Raw genomic sequence first — 19030 nt, forward strand, 5'->3', positions numbered from 1 at the left:
CAGACAATGACTTGACTATATTACTCCATGTACTTACTTTTCAGTGTATAATGTAATATCTATATTCCAATTGGAATATAAGGATATGGTAAAAATGAGAAAGCAAGCAATTTTTCAGTACTAGTGTGCTGTGACATTTGTCTTTGTGTCTGATTTTGTAAGCAAGTAATTTTTAAGTGAGGTGTAACTTGGGGGTATGCAGGACAAACCAGACTCCTGAAAGGGGTGCAGTAGTCTGGAAAGGTTGAGAGCCACTGCTGTGTGTGTGCGCGTACGCCCGCCCATCCTTCTCCATCCCTCTCTTGGATGGGATCAAACTGCATAACGGCGTGTCAGACTCTAGAGTGTCATGAGTTTAAGAGATTCCTCCTTAGCTTAGGTGGTAAGCACCTGTGTTTTTTGGATCAAGAATATATTGCTGGTTGCTCTGAAGATCTGAGTAGCCATGGTGTGCAACAGTGACATCTGTGAAGTTCCTAGGTAGTGATGGCTCTATTGAAATGACATTGAGCAGAAGAGAGCGAACAGGGAATATATTTAAGGATCTTTGGGGATAGGATGCAGCCGCTCCAACATGGAAGCATTAACATTAGAAAAATATAAATAAGAATATTTGGCAAGAAAAACTGGGTAAAGGAGGGTATGATGGGGGTGCGAAACTTCTATCAACCCATCTGTGACACAGCCAGACAAGATGCCAGCTCTTGCCAAGGCTTTAGGCCTCAGCTGAGCATTGACAAATTAATTGCGGGAAACCAGTCTGTGTCACCTATGTGTTAGTATGGTTGAGATAGGTATTGAACTTATAACAATGTGTTTAGAGTTTATGAAATGCTTATAAATTGCTACATGCATTAATCTCATTTATTATCAGCTTACAGCAGGTAATCAAGGACATTTAAGTTTTTGCTTTGTAACAGTAAGAAAAAAAAAAAGGTTTGCTCTGAAACGGTAAACCCAGTCCCGAGGGATTGTCTCCTGCCCATCAAGAAGGCCTATCAAAACTAAATGGGCCCTTATGGGACATCACAGTACAAAGACTTTGTTAATTGTTCCCTTGCCCCCATGAGGAGGCTACCTGCAAAAGGGTTGAATTCTGGAAGAAGGAAATAAATATAGCGGACAAGAAATCATCATCTCTCTTGCTGTTTGGACCCTCACAGGGCTGGAGCTACAAAACAGAAGTTGAGATCCCCAGGGTCAGCCTGGCTTAGCCCTAAAAAGACATTCAGAGCTGGCAAATTACTTCACCTGTCATTTTTTAAAACAAAAGACATTTGCGTACATCTACACTTGCATGCTTTAACCTTGATATAAACTCATTTGTGTTCTTAGTTAATAAATCCTTAGATAGACAACACTTACAGCCAGTCCTATAGTAAACTTTGTATCTTTGATCTCATGCCAAATTGACATGGGGTAAGAAACTGGTACTTTGGGACTGGCAATAACCTGAATAGTTTGTGATTTTTGATGTATAGCAACCATCTATCAGTAAGTCCAGCTTGCCTGAGTGGCAAGATAGACTGGAATGCCCACAGGGACTGAGACACTCCATGGTAAGACTGTTACTGCTTTAGGAGTTCACATGTGTTACTGGGTCAGTGAAATCTAAATATAGAACATACCACCAGTTTGGGGTCTCTGCTCTGCTTCTTAACAGCCTACCCTGAGTCTGGCACCCATGATCATGAACCTCTCTGAATAGCATGACACCATCTTTGTGAATCTGCGCTATCTGGAAGTATAACTGAAATTAGCCCCACCCTGATTTCAGATAATTTTGGCTGCTAGGCAAACTATTCACAAACAATGACAAGGAACTGCAGTGGAGGGCGGAGTTTGGGGAAGGAGGCTGGAAGTCCAGTTCAGACTTTTGTTCAAGTGTAATGTCTCATCATTTGACTAGCCAAGTGAGGAGTCCCTCTCTAATATGGAAATAGTGCCTATATGTAGAGTTGGTGAGAAACCAGAATTTCTGTTCTGTGGGAATTTGTTTTTGGTCTGCATTGGAACAAGAAGAAGTTTCCCAGAGAATAAAAAAGTTGATTTGTGACCAAAAACATTCAAACACTGAAATGTTTCATTTCGATGATGAATTACTACATTAGAGTCAAAATGCAATTAATGGAAACAAATGCAAAATTAAATTTTATCCTATTGAAATGGTGTTCTGCATAGTTTAAACTTGGTTGTTTCATTTCTGTGATTCCTTGTGTCTCCCCTGCCTCTTCCAATCAAAAAAGTTGAAATTAGCATAGAATATCAGGGTTGGAAGGGACCTCAGGAGGTCATCTAGTCCAACCCCCCTGCTCAAAGCAGGGCCAATCCCCACCCAAATCATCCCAGCCAGGGCTTTGTCAAGCCTGACCTTAAAAACCTCAAAGGAAGGAGATTCCACCACCTCCCTAAGTAACACGTTCTAGAGCTTCACCACCCTCCTCGTGAAAAAGTTTTTCCTAATATCCAACCTAAACCTCCCGCACTGCAACTTGAGACCATTACTCCTCGTTCTGTCATCTGCTACCACTGAGAACAGTCTAGATCCATCCTCTTTGGGAACCCCTTTCAGGTAGTGGAAAGCAGCTATCAAATCCCCCCCCATTCTTCTCTTCCGCAGACTAAATAATCCCAGTTTCCTCAGCCTCTCCTCATAAGTCACGTGTTCCAGTCCCCTAATCATTTTTGTTGCCCTCCGCTGGATATTTTCCAATTTTTTCTACATCCTTCTTGTAGTGTGGGGCCCAAAACTGGACACAGTACTCCAGATGAGGCCTCACCAATGTCGAATAGAGGGGAATAATCACGTCTCTTGATCTGCTGGCAATGCCCCTACTTATACAGCCCGAACTGCCATTGGCCTTCTTGGCAACATCTTGCTACATCTTTTTATTTTGACAGAGCTGTGGTTTTGGACTGAAAACTGTCTGCTGAAAATTTTTTGGCCAGCTCCACCTATATGGAAGATAAGCTCTGCTACTCCACCTACTGGAAAGAGCCCAGAGCAGCCCAGCTCTTGTAATGAAAAAGCAACAAGTATCCAGAGCCAAGGGACTAGGTCCTGTGTATTTGGATGACTCCATTAACTTTTAATTCTATCTTATAGAAAAACCACCGCTGAAATGTATCTGCTTCCAGGGAGGAAGTAGCAACCAACTGGCAGACAGCACATTACACAGAAGTGTGAGGAAAGAAATATTTTGCTGAGGACACCAGGGCATTCACTGGGATGGGGATCCTTAATGTATATTCAGGACTCTTTTTGCTAAAGAAAAAGAAATCAAATCAAGGGAGCAGATTCCTAAACAAGCTAAGTGTGAAACAGCTGAGTGCTTGATTTTCAGATGACTTTAAATATACCAATCCGGCAGTTGCATAAGCTAATAGTTATTGGAGGCCATTTGCCCATGCAGTTATAGGGTTTAAGCAGACAGGACAGTAACCGCATATTGTATGCTTACTTTGCTTAAAAAAATCATCCCCATGGCATCTATGAAATAATGGTTTCCATACAGAAGTACCAGGGATTGCTTTTGCTTAGATTTTGTGGAGAAGGCCAGGAACACCGGTGAAAAGACCCTTGAAAATCTGATGGATTCTAAAAGATGGCAACCTGTGAATCTGTCTGCTCACATCACAATATTTCCCGAAGCTCCCCTGAAGGCTTTGCAGCTCTGCACAGCCATTAACATGAGCTAGTGCCTAAATGGAACAATTTGCCCCTCTGCTAGGGCAATCAGTTACAGTCACATGCCCCAACCCCCAGATTTGCTGGGCTGAGCATTCCAAGTAACATCTGCCAAACCACTGCCCTCACTCTGGGCCCCAGCATCGGCAGCTATGGGTCATCTCTGGGTTACGCTCAGGATTTTGAAGCAGCAATCTCTGGAGAGAAGCATGAGGAAGTCCGTAGGAATTAGTTGCCTGCAGCCCTGCACAGATGGAGCAGATGTGTAGAAAATTAATCATTTTCCAGGGAATCGTGATCAAATTGGATCACGAGGGATATCTGATTCCAAAAGAAATGTTCCCGATTGCCACTAGTGTATTCCCAGTGACGTCTGAGGAACATATAGAGGTAGCATGGAAATAAAAAGCCAGTTAGTATGCAAGAGCAGTGCTTTAATCTAAATTACATCATGTGGAATCCAATTTATTTCCAGTGTAAATAATTACTCCTGCCGACATTCCACATGTTCCGCAAGCTCTGGCTTTAATGGGAAAGAAATAAGGCTTCACATTCAGGGAATGCATGCAGCTCAGTATTCAAACTTTAAAACTGAGGAGCCACACACTGTTTCCAAAACCCTTTTTTGCATGCTTATTTTATGGGTCTCTTGATCACAACCTAAATCCTGACTGTTCTTCAGCAAGCCATTAATCTCCCAGATAGCAACTTCCTTGAATTCCATGTATCAATAAAGAATCAGAGTACTTTCAGAGTCTAATGTTAAAAGAGGCCAGAGGAGAAGGGGGAGAGAGGGGCCTTAATTTTAAGAGATGTTCTCCTGGCATCTAACACCCTAGGCCCTAGTGCTGTCTGCATAGCCATCCTACTTAGGGTCTGATCCTGTTCTCACTGAAGTCTATTGGAGCTTTGCCATTCATTTCAGGGGGAATGAGATCAGCCCCTATAAAGTCAGGCTCAGTAGAGAAGAAAGGTTAGATTATCTGCAGCATCCAGTTTCCACTGAGCTCAGCATCAAAGAGGGGCTGTCAGGGAGCACCTCACCCCCTTCCCCACACCCCGCAGGTCCTGGACACCCGGCGGTGGAGATCACCTACCAGGGACTCCCTATCACTGGGTCAGTCACCAGCAGAGGGTCTACAGGAAGCTTCTGCTCCCATTGCAGATTGTCACCTCTGTCTCAACACATATCCTTCTATTGAACATTTTAAGGAGGGAATCTAGAGTTCATGGAAGAACTAAGTCCACAGCCCTGGAAACTGAAGCTCAGCCTCCACAGAACAAACACAGGCAGTGGAAGAGAAATCTTCCCCGCTGATAGGATTCACCGCTTCTCTGATGAGACCACCTTTAGGGGTGAGCCCCATTCTGTCCTTGACCTCTCTGCTGAGCCTGCCAACAAGGGCATCAGCTGTGCTGCAGACACGACCTAATAAAAGCTGCACTCAGATCATGGCCCCTGTCACATAAGTCACCAAAGAACTATAGATGGTAATGGCTACTAGCCTGGTTTTGCAGATGAACTGATGGCCTGTAGTGGAATTAGCAAATTCAGAATCTCACATTCTGACAGTAAGTTTACCAAGCCCCTGAGCCATCCAGCCTCCTATATGGCGAACATCAATTTTATATCAGCGTGACCTTTACGCAGAAGGTATGTAAGCATCTCCATAATTATTCAAAGGAGGGAATAGCAGTAAGTATCTGAAGTGCTAAAGGAATGGGAAGCACTTATGTTCATAGCAAATTGAAATGCCCTAAATCTATACCCTCCATATTGGTAAAGAGATAAGGAGAGGCCTGACAGATTGAATTCCTAGCCCTACAGCTCAGGAGACATTAGACACCTCAAGAACACACAAAAGGAAAGACACTCACTTGCTGTACCTTTGCCAGTTGAAATAGCAAAGTTCTCAAAACAAATATCTGAGGGAAGCACCTTTGTCTGGAAAATCATCAAGAATATATGGAGGGGAAGCCTCCAGCATTTTCACCTATGCTCTACCCCTACCTACCTACCTACCCACACACACACACCTTATAATGGGACACTTGTAATTCCAAAGTTGCACACCTATGTAATGCACTGGGTAGGGGCCACTCCCCAGCTGGGGCACTCCCTCTTGGCCAGGCATGGTACAGCAGCCTCTTTGACTTTAGCACCCCTTATCCACAGTCCCTCCAAACCTTAGGTGATTGGCCCTTTCTCACAATTCATCCCTCTGGCCAGGTTGCTTCTAGTCCCAACACATACTGGGATAATAAAAAGAGTCCCAAAAAACAGAAGCCTGGTGACCTTATCTCAGGCCTACAACCCCACCCTGGGTTCAAAAGCTCTTCTCCCCTCCCCCACCATCACATCAGGTATACTTTTACATCTTCTTCCTTGAGAGACAGTAGGTAAACACAAGCACTCCCTCTACTCTGGGTTCAAGTCCAAAGGTGCTGTATTAAGCAGCTAAATTCTGCTTCTTCAAACACACTGCTGTTTCCCTGAGCCACTTCCTACCTTCATCTGCCTTCAGACCCTTCCACAGAGCAACCAACTCCTTCCAGTGCTTTCTCTCAAGAGGTTCCAGCTCCTTGTGCCACTTCCAATTAGTTTGTGGCTGATACTGAGGCTTTTAAGGTTCCCTGGTAACACACACATCCTCACAGGATATGTCCTCAACAGCTACCCAGAAGGCTCTTCCCTAAATGCCTTTCCCTGGCAGCTCCTCTTCTCAGAATCTTCCAGCACCTGAGCTCTGGTAGCTTTCTGTCAGGTCCAGGTGCTTATTAGCTGCTAACCAGCCACAAAGCCAGTTAAATACTTCTAGGTAGGCCAAGATGGAGTCAATCTTCTTCAAGAAGGCTGTCATGAATAGACTGGGCCCTAACTGCCCTTAAAGAGGCCAGCCACCCTATGATCTGCCCCTTCTGTTTTATTGATGAAAACAATTTACAGGAGAAATAAAGAATCATGCAGATGAGGCTATAGAAAGAGTCCTTGGCACTAATGGAAGGAATCCCAAAGCATTTTCAGTTTCCTCCATTCATAATTTGTGTCCCTCTTATTTTGGGTCTTTGTCAAATATTGTGTCCCACTTTTGGGCCTTCACTAGGCGAGGGGTATGGGTGCATACACACAATCAAAAGAGTAAGACAAAGAATAGAGCAGGTCAGGGCAAATATCAGGCCATTATCCATCCAAATGCCATGTATGTGTAACCCACACACCTTCTGGGTGTGGTGTTCTGTCCCATTTAGTGGCGCGGAGACCACTTACAGAGAAAGATAAAATGAGTCTGCTCAACAGCTGTAGCTAACAGCCAAGTGGTTTTTAGCTCATGCTGCAGAGGCTCATGCACTAAGCTCCAGAGGCCCCAGGTTTGATGACAACCGGGGTCTGTCGGTGTTACATATGCACCTGCAATTCATTGGCAGCTGCAAAAATTTGAGCACCATCTTTGTGGGCACAAGCAATATGCCCACAAATCAAGAAGCTGGGCCAAGGCCTAAAGCATCACTATTACTTGCTAATACGGTACAGTGGCCCTCAATGAGAGTTAACTGCCACCAGCCATTTTTCCCTCTGGTAAAGACTCACAGCAAATACAGAGCCCTTCTCTTCAACCTAAGTTACATTCATTCCATCCATAACTTGCTAAATCCAGGTAACATTTCATAGAGAGACTCAATCTGCAGTAATCCTACTGGGCTAAGAACAGTTAATAATAAAATGCAGAACAAGTGCCTCAGAGCAATATTGTTGCTGTTTCTTCAGTGGCAAAACAGGATTAATGTTCGTTAAGAAAATAGCACTTCAGTGACTATGACTTATGTGCCGTTAATATATATCACCCACATGCTACACTGGAGCTGCAGAGAAAACTTTACGCCCGCTGATCAAACCTAACAGCTGCATGACAGATTTCTTGGTATTGCTCAATTTAGAATCCTGTGTACGTAGCAATGGCTCAGATGATAACGTATAGGAAGAGAAAGCAGGGCGATTCACAAACCTTGCCCAGGAACATCATGTAATGGTGTAAGTGTGGAATCACATGGGGAGCATTGCAGCAAGCAAGGATGCTCACTCCCCCTCACTTCCTGCTGCTGCCAAAGATTTCTCTGCTGATCGTTACAGGAGCAGCAAAGTTCTAACCGACTGGATTGTAATTTTTCAGCATCGTTAGACTATAGCTGCCGCTGTGATAGAAAAATGGCAAAGGGTCACTTTATAGTGTTATGTATCTATATGGAAAATGCCAACAATGATGCCCTGTTTAAGGTCTCAAGAAAAAGATGGTAATAATCAATGCAGACAGCACCTCTACACAGTGCTGGGTTTACAATGGCGCCAGTGGCTCCATGGAGCCAGGCTCATACTCAGAAGGGGCTGTCAAGGTTCCTCCCCCACTCTGAACTCTAGGGTACAGATGTGGGGACCTGCATGAAAAACCTCCTAAGCTTATCTTTACCAGCTTAGGTCAAAACTTCCCCAAGGTACAAAGTATTCCACCCGTGGTCCTTGGAATGGCCGCTACCACCACCAAACTAATACTGGTTACTGGGGAAGAGCTGTTTGGACGCGTCTTTCCCCCCACAATACTTCCCAAAACCCTGCACCCCACTTCCTGGACAAGGTTTGGTAAAAAGCCTCACCAATTTGCCTAGGTGACTACAGACCCAGACCCTTGGATCTTAAGAACAATGAACAATCCTCCCAACACTTGCACCCCCCCTTTCCTGGGAAATGTTGGATAAAAAGCCTCACCAATTTGCATAGGTGACCACAGACCCAAACCCTTGGATCTGAGAACAATGAAAAAACATTCAGTTTTTTACAAGAAGACTTTTAATAGAAAATAGAAGTAAATAGAAATGAAGAAATCCCCCCTGTAAAATCAGGATGGTAGATATCTTACAGGGTAATTAGATTCAAAAACATAGAGAACCCCTCTAGGCAAAACCTTAAGTTACAAAAAAGATACACAGACAGAAATAGTTATTCTATTCAGCACAATTCTTTTCTCAGCCATTTAAAGAAATCATAATCTAACACATACCTAGCTAGATTACTTACTAAAAGTTCTAAGACTCCATTCCTGGTCTATCCCTGGCCAAGCACAGCATACAGACAGACACAGACCCTTTGTTTCTCTCCCTCCTCCCAGCTTTTGAAAGTATCTTGTCCCCTCATTGGTCATTTTGGTCAGGTGCCAGCGAGGTTACCTTTAGCTTCTTAACCCTTTACAGGTGAGAGGAGCTTTCCCCTGGCCAGGAGGGATTTCAAAGGGGTTTACCCTTCCCTTTATATTTATGACAGGGGCCCCGGCCTGCTCTGCTTGCACTGTACCCTGAGACCCTGCTGGCTCCCCCCGCCCACCACTTGCTCCTCTCGGCCTGCCTGCTGGCTGGCTGAGGGCTCCTCTCCATCCCTGTCCCCACCCCCCTACTTCTTTCTGCCCTCTGGCTGGACCCCAGTGCACCTCCGGCTCCAGATAGTCTCTGCTTCCCACCACCTGAGGGGCCCCTCCTGTCTCCCCAGAGCTGAGCCGCCTGGGACTGGTGCAGAAGCCTGGCCAGTCTCAGCCAGGTGGAGGGGGAGACAGTGTGGAGGGCTTGGCTGGGCCCCTCCAGGCAAGTGCATCTTGAGGGAGCCCGTCCGGGGCAGGCCCTGGCCCAGCTGATTGCGCCACTCCCAAGGGGCCAGAGCGATTCTCGGCCCTGGGACCAGCCCTGGCTGCGCTACTTGCTCAGCCCGGCAGACATAGTCGCCTCCCAGCAGGGCCAGTGAGTGCAGCCAGGAGGCAGGGCTTAAGGGAGTGGGTTTGTGGGGAGTCTGGGGGGCAGTGCTGGGCTGTGAAGGGGCAGGGAAGATCTGTGTGTGTGGAGGCACTAGGGAGTGGGAGTTCTGTGGGGGGTGCTGAGCAGTTGTGGTGGGGCTGTGGGGAGGGGTGGTGTTGTGCAGGGCACTGTGCATTTGTGGGTGGGTCTGAGGGGGCGCTGGGCATAGTGGGTCTGGAGGGCTCTGGCCATAGGGAGTCGGGGGTGTTGGGTGTGGGGGGCTGTGTATCGCGGCATAGGCCACCCCTCCTCCCCCCGAGAGGAAGGGACATGCTGGCAGCACAGGGCCGGGCAAGCCACTGTGTGTCTGGCAACTACCAGTTTGTAAATAGTGCCCTCGCATTGGGCGGAAGAGGGCTGCCCCTGCCATGCCATGCCCCATTGCCTCTGGCTGGCCCCTTGTTCTGGGGACTGACCTCCCCGCGCCATGCTCCACTGCCTCCATGGGGGCCCACAAATATGTTTGGCGCCGGGCCCACAAAAGGTTAATCCGGCCCTGCTACCATTGCTAGTATTACAGGGCATTTTGGGGGGCTGTGTGGCTAATATTCTAGAATAATATTTCAGTCTAAATATTCATAGGGCCTCATTCACCATAGTGTCTGAGCACCTCCAATGGATTTAAAAATAGAATAATAATAACAGTCACTTTCCGCTTCTTCCTTCCCAGACTGGAAGAAGCCTGGCTTGATTGGTTTACAGTTTTGTGTGTTGAGTGAGTGTAGGGTATAGGCCCGGAACAGAGCCCCTCTTTGTGGGAAAGCAATGTGAAGCAACGAGATTTGCATTTAGTTCTGAGCAGAGTGAACTCCGTGGTCATTCTGACATCATGCAGGAGTGAATTCAAGAGCTTCTTGTGAAAGTTCTGTCTCCCACACTCATGCACCTTCTTCTATTGATTGGGTGACACTTTCATTGTTTCAGTGGAATACAGCTGTCATGGGAAACGAAGATTCTAGGACCAGTCCCATGGGAGACTTTGAATGTCACAACGCATCTTAAACAGAGCCCTGTGATCAATGGTCAGTTGAAGTGATGTGTTCATGTGGAGTAGTGTAGTTAAGCAGTTGAGTTTGAACCAGTTGGAGATTTTTCAGAATGTGTGATTTCTTTGCTAGATATAGAGAGTGACTATCTATCCTAGGTACTCCTCTGGCCGAATTACTGTATTATCTGAGCACCTCACAATCTTGAATGTTTTTATTCTCATAACACCTCTCTGAAATAGGGAAGTGCCATTATCCTATTTTACACATGGGGAAGAGAAGCAGAGAGGGTAAGTGACTTTCATAAGGTCACATAGGAAGCAGAGCATGGAATTGAACTTGGGTCTGCTAAATTCTAGTCCCTGCTCGTTCCCGCCTCGTCCAGCAGAGACCCCAGGTCTCCCTTGGCTGGGGAGTCCCTCCTCTCTCTTACCCACACAGTGACGAGCTGATGCCACCAGAAGTCAAGCTCTCAGCGGACCCCTCTGCACTCCACCATACAGAAATGGACTCCCCATGCACCAGGTCGCAACACTCTTTGGTCCAGACAGACGCGCATTTCTGTGGCATCGCAACCTCATGTGCCAAGTTGCAGCACCACTCATTAAAATTTGACCCAGCTGCCCCTCAATAGCATTGCAACCACACAGATGAGGCAATACTCCAGACCACTCTGGTAGCAGCTATACTGACTTAGTGAGGGACCACTGCTTAAAAGTGGTCAGCCCATGTCCCCTTCCTCCTCCAATACGGCAGCCTATGGGACTTTGAGCAAGTTCAAAAACCTTTGGGAGGCATTTGCAACCGTTAGGCCACCCTAATTGACTAAAACAACAAGAAAAAGGGTAAGCTTGCTCTGTACTTAATTTGTAATGAAAGAGGTGCCGGGACTCAAGCAATTTTTTTACCTTGATAACTGATGTGGCAAGTCCAGAAGTGCGGGGGCTCAGCCCTGGCACAAATTAAGCACTGATTTGGCTATTATTTCTGGCCCAGGTGTACAAGGAAGTGCAGAGGCATGTGAAGATGGAAAAAAATAGCAAAAATAATTAACCAAATGTGTCCATAGGTAAAACACACTCAGTGATTAAACAACCAATTGTTTGGTTGGCTCTAGTCATTCTTCCAGCTTTCCAGTCCAAGAATTTGCATTTCTTACTTGGCGTAATGTGGATCTAGACTAATAACACAGCTTCTCGGAGGGAAAAAAAGAGCTTTCAGATGAAACCAAAGCATCTAAATATTTTAGCCAATACAGGTATGAGCAAGAAATAACATAGGGCCACTGTATGGCCCAGATGTGCTATCATTTCATTCTATGGTACCAGGCAAATTGCTGAGGTGTCCTGTGCCTCATTTTGCCTAGCTATAACACCACTTACTTACCTCAGAGCAGGGCTTCCTTCATATTTATAAATGCTCTGAGATTCTTGGGCGAAAGATTCTATATAAAGGCAAAGTATTATTATACCTTATCTTGACTGAAAGCATCAGTAAGGATGCCTCTGTTACACTCTTAAGAGAATTATGTATTTGAGGCCTGTGTATCAAATATTCTGGAATAACATATTTATGCAGGTACTTATGTGATCGCCATCACCGTCACATCTGAGCACCAGATTTTTTTAAACAATAAAATAACATTAACAGTCTCGCCTAATCTCTGTTTCCATCCTTCCCAGCAGCCTGTAGGAGAATTGACTTGATTAATTTATAACTTTATCCTCATATCCCCCCCAGGCAACTGGAAACAGGAAGCATCCGCAGAACTGAACTCCTTATGTGCAGGGAGCGTATGGTGCCTGTGCGGATGGCAAACATCCTGTGTCCCAGTGCAGTAGACCTACAGCAGCACTGCTCCAGGCAGGGCTCTCTATGTTGGCAGAGACAAGGGCAGGATTTTCTCCTTAATTATTACCTAGACTGTATCTGTTGCAGATGAGAGAGTTGCCTATATGGGTGAGTATAACCCATTCTTTGGCCTGAGGACCCAACATCCCTCAAGGAGCATTACAAATCCACATGCTGAACTTGCTGCTGTATTTTGTTCAACAGGTGATCGCTGAGCTAGTTTATGAATAAAAACCACACATTGTTACCTATGTACGGCTCCATCAAAGAGACTCCTGTTAGCTGATTCAGCAAATAGATGATATACAGTGCTGCCATGAAATGTGTGCCTAATTAATGTGTTCATTTCAGAAAGGAGTATGTAAATAACTGGTGTGTTGGGCTAGAACCTTCTACATTTGGTCAGATTACAAGCCATTATCATCATCTTCCAGCCCAGGCATATTAGCCATGAATCAGCCTAATTCACTTGTGGGAAATATCCACACCATTGAAGAATATAACTAAATCAGTATTTTTTCCCCTCTAGCTGCCTGTGGACTTTAAAAACTAACTAAACTGAGAAAATATTCTCGCTTTGGTTTACAGTTTGTAAAGAGTAACACAGCCTCCTTTATTTTGAAACAATAACAAATGGTAGCCATAAGGTCACCAAGCAATCTGTGAAACAGCTTTTCTTTCTGTGTCATTGCCAATCAACTTTTTAAGCTAGATGCTTGTTTCTTAGCTTTTTCCTCGGCAAATCTAAGTATTAATTTAAACAAAGACCAAAAGCAAAGGAAATAGATACATGTAAAACGAAAGAGTATATTTTTCCCCTAGTTATGCACAATACCAGGATAGGCTAGAAGTCTATCAGGTCTTTGTCAAAGTGGCCATATTATCCTTCGCACTTTTTAGCTGGCTTCAGTGGTAAAGAGATCCCAGATATTATATTTTACACACTGTATATTTTCTTTTATTCCTCAATTTATTGTACCACAATTTAAGCGCAGAAACAAGCTAAACTTTTGTTGCCGAAGTTGAGCTGTATTATTTTCTTTCTTTCTTTATCTCCAGTGCTGTCAGAAGTCATTCATCAGCTTCACTGATGTGGCCCCATCACTGCAATATGATTCAATGTGGAAGCTGGAACTTTACTTAACTCATACCTAACTGGGGAAACCTCTCCAAACTCCCCAGTTCCAGTGCAACTTTCAGCAGATAGCAATGGCCCGTGATGCACTATTAGCCTGAAGGTGAGGGTGATGGCCAGGTCTGATCTATTCCCTCAAGCTTACCAAAGGACCCTGACTTGACTCCAGAGTCCTGACCAGCTCCCTTCCTTCAGGCTGGAGGAGAAATGGGATGAGGAGAGCCACAAGCTGCATGGGACAGAGCCAAACAGCCTCACTATGCCATGTGAATGCCCAACACCAATGCCCAGGCAGCCCACTGGATTACAGAGATCTCTGTCAGATCCTTTCTAACCCCACGCTATCACAGTGGCACCTGTCAAGGTTGTGACAATTTTAATGTAAACCTCCCAAACCAGATCTCCAGGATGTTGAGTGGAAGAGGAAAAAAACCCACACAGCAGTTTGCTGATTTTTGCCAAATGATAAAAATCCCTTCCAGTCTCCCAAACTGTCCATTAACCAAGCCCCCCTCACAGTGTCCCCAGAGCCCCAGCAAATAGATGAAGGATGGGGCTGAAACAGGGAAGCCCACAATGTCTACACCACCAAGGTGGAAGACTGTATCAACACTTCCTCCCTGTCCACCAATACCACACCTGAGTCCAGCACCTCCTCCTGATGGCAGTAGCTGTGAATGGAACAGGCCCAGAGCCTCGGCCAAGATGCAGCCTGTGATCCTTCCCTCCCCCTGTGCCAGGCACCACAAGGATGTATGGAGGGGAAAAAGAGAAGAAGCAGTCTCCAAAGGCTGAAGGTGAAGGAACGGAGCTATGAAGGGAGTGTCTCCACTGCTTCCAGCCCCACCCTAGCTAGCGGAGTGAGCAATTTCATAACATGCTTAGCTCATAGTAGTTTACTGGCTACATTTACAGTATAGAAGCCTGTAACTCTGCCTTCACCGGCAGACGTCACAGTGAAAACACTTTAATTTCTATGGGTTTTGTAAGATAAACATGTGTGGAGCTATCTCAGAGGGCCAGACTATGTCAACCTCCTTCACATGGAGTAGTACCTTACTCTATGAGTAGCCCATCTGGTTTCAGTGGAGCTACTTAGAGATTAAAGTCCTATTGAATGTGAGTGGCACAATCTGGTCCTAAATCATTAGTGAAGTTATCATAATTTGAAGTGAACATTCCAACTACAAAATATTGCTGAAAAATATGGAATAGCTGGTGGTGTTTAATATTCCTGTTTAAAATAGCAAGCAAATCTCAGTAATTAAAACCAAACGGTAATTTAATCTGAGTGGTAAAATATAGTAGAAAAGCATTTAAAACCAAAATTGCGCATTAGTTTGGAGATATTATATACAGTAATAGTAATAAATAATACAAATTTCCATTTAGATGCATAGTATCTATGAATCTAAAAGCTCTTTGCAAAAGGAAGGTAGAGAATTCCTACCCCATTTTGGGGGAGGTGGGGAGAGGGTTCAGAGGTGCAGACAGAAAGGGTTATTCAAGATGATATCAGAGTCAGAAAAAGAACCTAGAATGCCTGATTCCCAGTTCTGTGTTCAGTCCACTATCTCCTTCCACACATGGAGATATGGAAAATCAATTAAACAAGAAGTTAAGAAAAGGACCCATTACTGGACATCTGTTTCGAGTAGTGAACAAACATTACACCCAGGAAAGGTGTTTCTTTATTTAAATAAAAATTAGTGCCAATAAAAACAATAAACTATAAATACATAAGACAATTATATACAACTCAGTATGTACACCATTTTTACAGATACAAATACATTTAAACTAAAATAAAAGGAAGGAGGAGAAAGCAATGGAAAATGTGACAACTCACATGTCAGTCTCAGTTGGAAAGTTTCAGGATTCAAGTGATTCCAGGCAAAGTGCCAAACTTAATTTGGCTTCTTTCAAACTTAAACAGCCCCCTTTGGAGTAAATCTATCAAAAGCTTTATATGGTCTGATCTAAAGCTTACTGAAGTCAATGGAAAGAAAATCACTGACTTCAAGAGGTTTTGGATCAGGCCCCTAGTGACCAATACAGCTTTTTCCAACCACAAATATCCCCTGCTGTATAAGAAGGCTGAAGTGATATGTCTGTATAGCCTCTCACATTATATTAACCCTTCAAAGTGAAAACAGAGCTCCCACTGCTAAACGGAAGAAGTACAGAGGACTTTTGCCTCAGTTAATTTCTGCTGTTGTGTTCATGTGTTTCAAACTGTCTCTCAAGCTCTAATGCCAATGGATAAATCACAGAGCTATTTTAACTCAGGAAATATGCAAGGACATTTTATAAGCATATTCCTGTGCAATGCTTTAAGATTTCAGTTCTTTGCTCTCATGCGTAAGAACTAATCTACACATAATGTTATAATAAAATTTCATGCATGATTGAAATAATTATACTTTGATTCAATATTAACCTTTGCTTATTTAAAAAAATGAAGTAATTTAGTAGCTAATGCATTTGTAAAACCACAGTGTCATTCAATGAGGAAAATTATTACAACCGTGGTTTAAAAAAATTACTGATCACAATATAGAAATGCATGTGCCACATGCAAGCCAATAGTGGAAGAAAAAGGAACAGACAAAAAATTCAACCTGATGTTTATCTACACTGGTTTCAGTAGAAGAAGGGTCAAATTCTCTGATGGTGTAAATGGGCACAACTTCATTGACTTCAATGAAGAATTTTGCTCTGAATGCTTAGGGTAAAATCCTGGTCCCCTTGAAGTCAATGGGATTATAGCCATTGACTTCAGTGGGGCCAAGGTTTCACCCTTAATAGTTAAAATTCTGCTCTGAGTTATACCCATGAAAGACCATTTATTTCAATTCAGTGCAACAGAGCAGAGCTGGCATTTTTAGCTCTTACAGTTTGTAGCAAAGATCTTTTAATGTGTTTTGCACTGAAAGATCTCTGACTTTTGCAATCAAATTTATATTGCTAAATGCACATTTCTAATTGGTCACGTGAAGTCTCAGGCATCTTCAAGTAAAACTTCAGTGGTCTGTGGCTTGATAGAAGGAAACAGTAAAAATACTTCTAGTAGATCAAATATCTCTGAGAATGGACATTAACAATGATTCAAAACTAGTCACTTACACTTGGATAACTACTCTCAACATTTCCCAGATATTTGCAGAATTCTGAAATATGCAGAGGATATATCAGTAATAGTTACCTACTGAGAAAAATATTCTCCATGTTCTTAGCACTTACAGTAAAGAAAACAGCATTCAATTTTCTAATTAGTTTTAAAAAAACTAATTTTTAAGTTTCACTTTGATGTTTGTGTATTTGATTCCTCATCTTGACAGCTTTCAAGAACATATTAGGTTCTGGAGTACAGCTACCTGTTGAGAGTTTGTTGAGCAGGAAAGTAAAACTGCAAGATCTTAAGGTTAGTTCCACTCATTCTTTTGCCAGCTGATGGGACTGCTTTTCAAAGGCCTGCAAGTGCTAGGAATTTTTGTGGATGTTTTCCGAAGACCCTTCACTGCTCTCATTGAGAAGGGCTTCTGACGCTTCCCCCAGCTCAGCATCCAGCACTTCCTCTTGAATGGTGAAGTGAATATCTGGTGAGGAAGACTCCGAACTCACACTGCTTCCCTCCATGGAGCAGACAGCACATGACAGAGATGGTACCATATTCTCTTGCAGCACATTTAGCATCATGGGGATCTGGATGGACCTCAGTCCTGACACGGTTGGCAGAGGTTTCATGGCTTCTCCCCAACGCCTTTCCTCATCTTTGTAGAGCAGAAGCAAAGTGGATTTCTTTTCTTTCCTCTTGGATTTCATGTAGCCCAGCATTATTCCCATTAAGAAGATCCCATAGAAAGACATGACAATCAGAATGTAAAAGTACTCATTGCCACTGCTGCTGTTCTTCTCCAGAGTCTGAGGTTCAGCAGTCAACATGGTTTGGGTCATGTTTGTATGATCCATCTTCAACATCAAAGCACTTTTGCCAGAATTTAAGCCTAGAAGAGAACATGTGTGTTGGGTATCAAAACTCCAAATCAGATATTTGAAAACAAGCCCCTATAGACATGCATGAATTAAAAACCCAAGCTGTTCTTTGTCACACACAGTGTGTTATCTTTTAAAAGCTGGCAGACCCCAACAGACTGAAGTTTGCATAGTCTACAGTATATAGGCAATAACTAATCTTTTAATCTAATGAAATATCATTCAAATACAGAGAGTATTATACAGACAGCACTCAATATTAAATGATAACAAATACAACTTTAAAATATAACAAAACCCAAATATGGACATTTAGCATTATGAATAAATGTGGAAAATACTCTACGAGTCACATATATGTAACTGAAACTGGCAATTCTCCTGGTTGCCAATGTTTCAATAGGAAAAACGAAGTTAGAAGTGTTATTGCATTGAATGGTGTGGGAGAAAGGAAAGAGACGTGAGCCACTTACGTGACTATGCAATAATTCCTTACTTCACAAAGCTCAAGAGATCTTTCCTCTGCCAAATGCCGGGTGTTCTGAAAACTTTGCTCTGCTGCAGTCAGAATATATAGTCTCTCAAGAAATGTGTCATCACGAGTCTTGGAGGCAAAGTTTATAATAGTTTTGGGTTGGAGTCAACAGATGAACTCAAAGTTCAACCCACTGAACTCTTGACAGCTGTGAAAAGAAAAAGGGTTGGGAATTCAGAGTTGCTTTTTCTTAACCAGCACAGCACCAGATCTTTCAGGTTGCAAATCTGTTTCCCCCCCCCCCCACGCACACACACACAATATTAAATTTGAACACCGAAAGCTGTTGTACATAATGAAAAGTCTGCTAATCATAAACTCCCCTTTATTATAAAATACAGAAAAATACATTCACGGTTTTATAGTACACTGTGGAGAAGGCCTGTTGCAGCCAGGTGCAAAGTTACTGCTTTCCCTGAAGTCTGCGGGGGGCCAGATTCTCTGGTGCCCTGAACCTGATGCAGTCATTTAAACCACGACAAATGGAGAGCAAAATGCTTCCACATTGGAATGGTGGTGGTGTCCGTCTACTTTGCTCTCACTTTGCAGAGGGGGCAGGGCAAAGGAGAGTCAGGTCTTGGATCCTGAATGAACCTTTCTAGGTAAAACACCCTTGTGTATAAATGGTCGTTTTCAGTAGCACCAGTAAGCTAATAATACTTAGTATTACAGGGTCATATTCACCCCGAAACAGAGATTTAGTGAAAGGCCCTCTGCACCATTGAAACCAATGGCTAGGCTGCCATTACAGGGTGCTTCTGTAACTCTGTATGAAAATCAGCGCTGGGGGTAGACTAGTGAGTGAGTGCACAGAACCTACAATTGCACTGATCAATTGACCCTAACCACTCTCTCCTATAAGTGGCACAAGGGGCCTGTGACTATTATGCCACCATAGGCTCCAGTACAAGCTGTAGGAGGCAGGAGGCCAATGTTGCAGCTTGAGGGAATTTCACCTCCCCATGGCCCCCACCCCCACACAAAGCCTGATTAGCCAGGCCCCATGC

The 19030-nt window shown here is 43.9% G+C and overlaps 1 protein-coding gene across 1 annotated transcript; it reads right to left on the reverse strand.

Moving 5' to 3' along the window:
* Positions 1-16975: 16975 nt before the first annotated feature.
* On the reverse strand, positions 16976-17473 carry KCNE4 (potassium voltage-gated channel subfamily E regulatory subunit 4). Its single transcript, XM_077827272.1, has one exon. It carries the CDS (start codon positions 17471-17473, stop codon positions 16976-16978), a length of 498 nt encoding a protein of 165 aa, XP_077683398.1.
* Between the last annotated feature and the right edge of the window lie 1557 nt (positions 17474-19030).

The sequence above is a fragment of the Eretmochelys imbricata genome, chromosome 9, assembly GCF_965152235.1.
Source record: "Eretmochelys imbricata isolate rEreImb1 chromosome 9, rEreImb1.hap1, whole genome shotgun sequence".
Lineage (NCBI taxonomy): Eukaryota > Metazoa > Chordata > Testudines > Cheloniidae > Eretmochelys > Eretmochelys imbricata.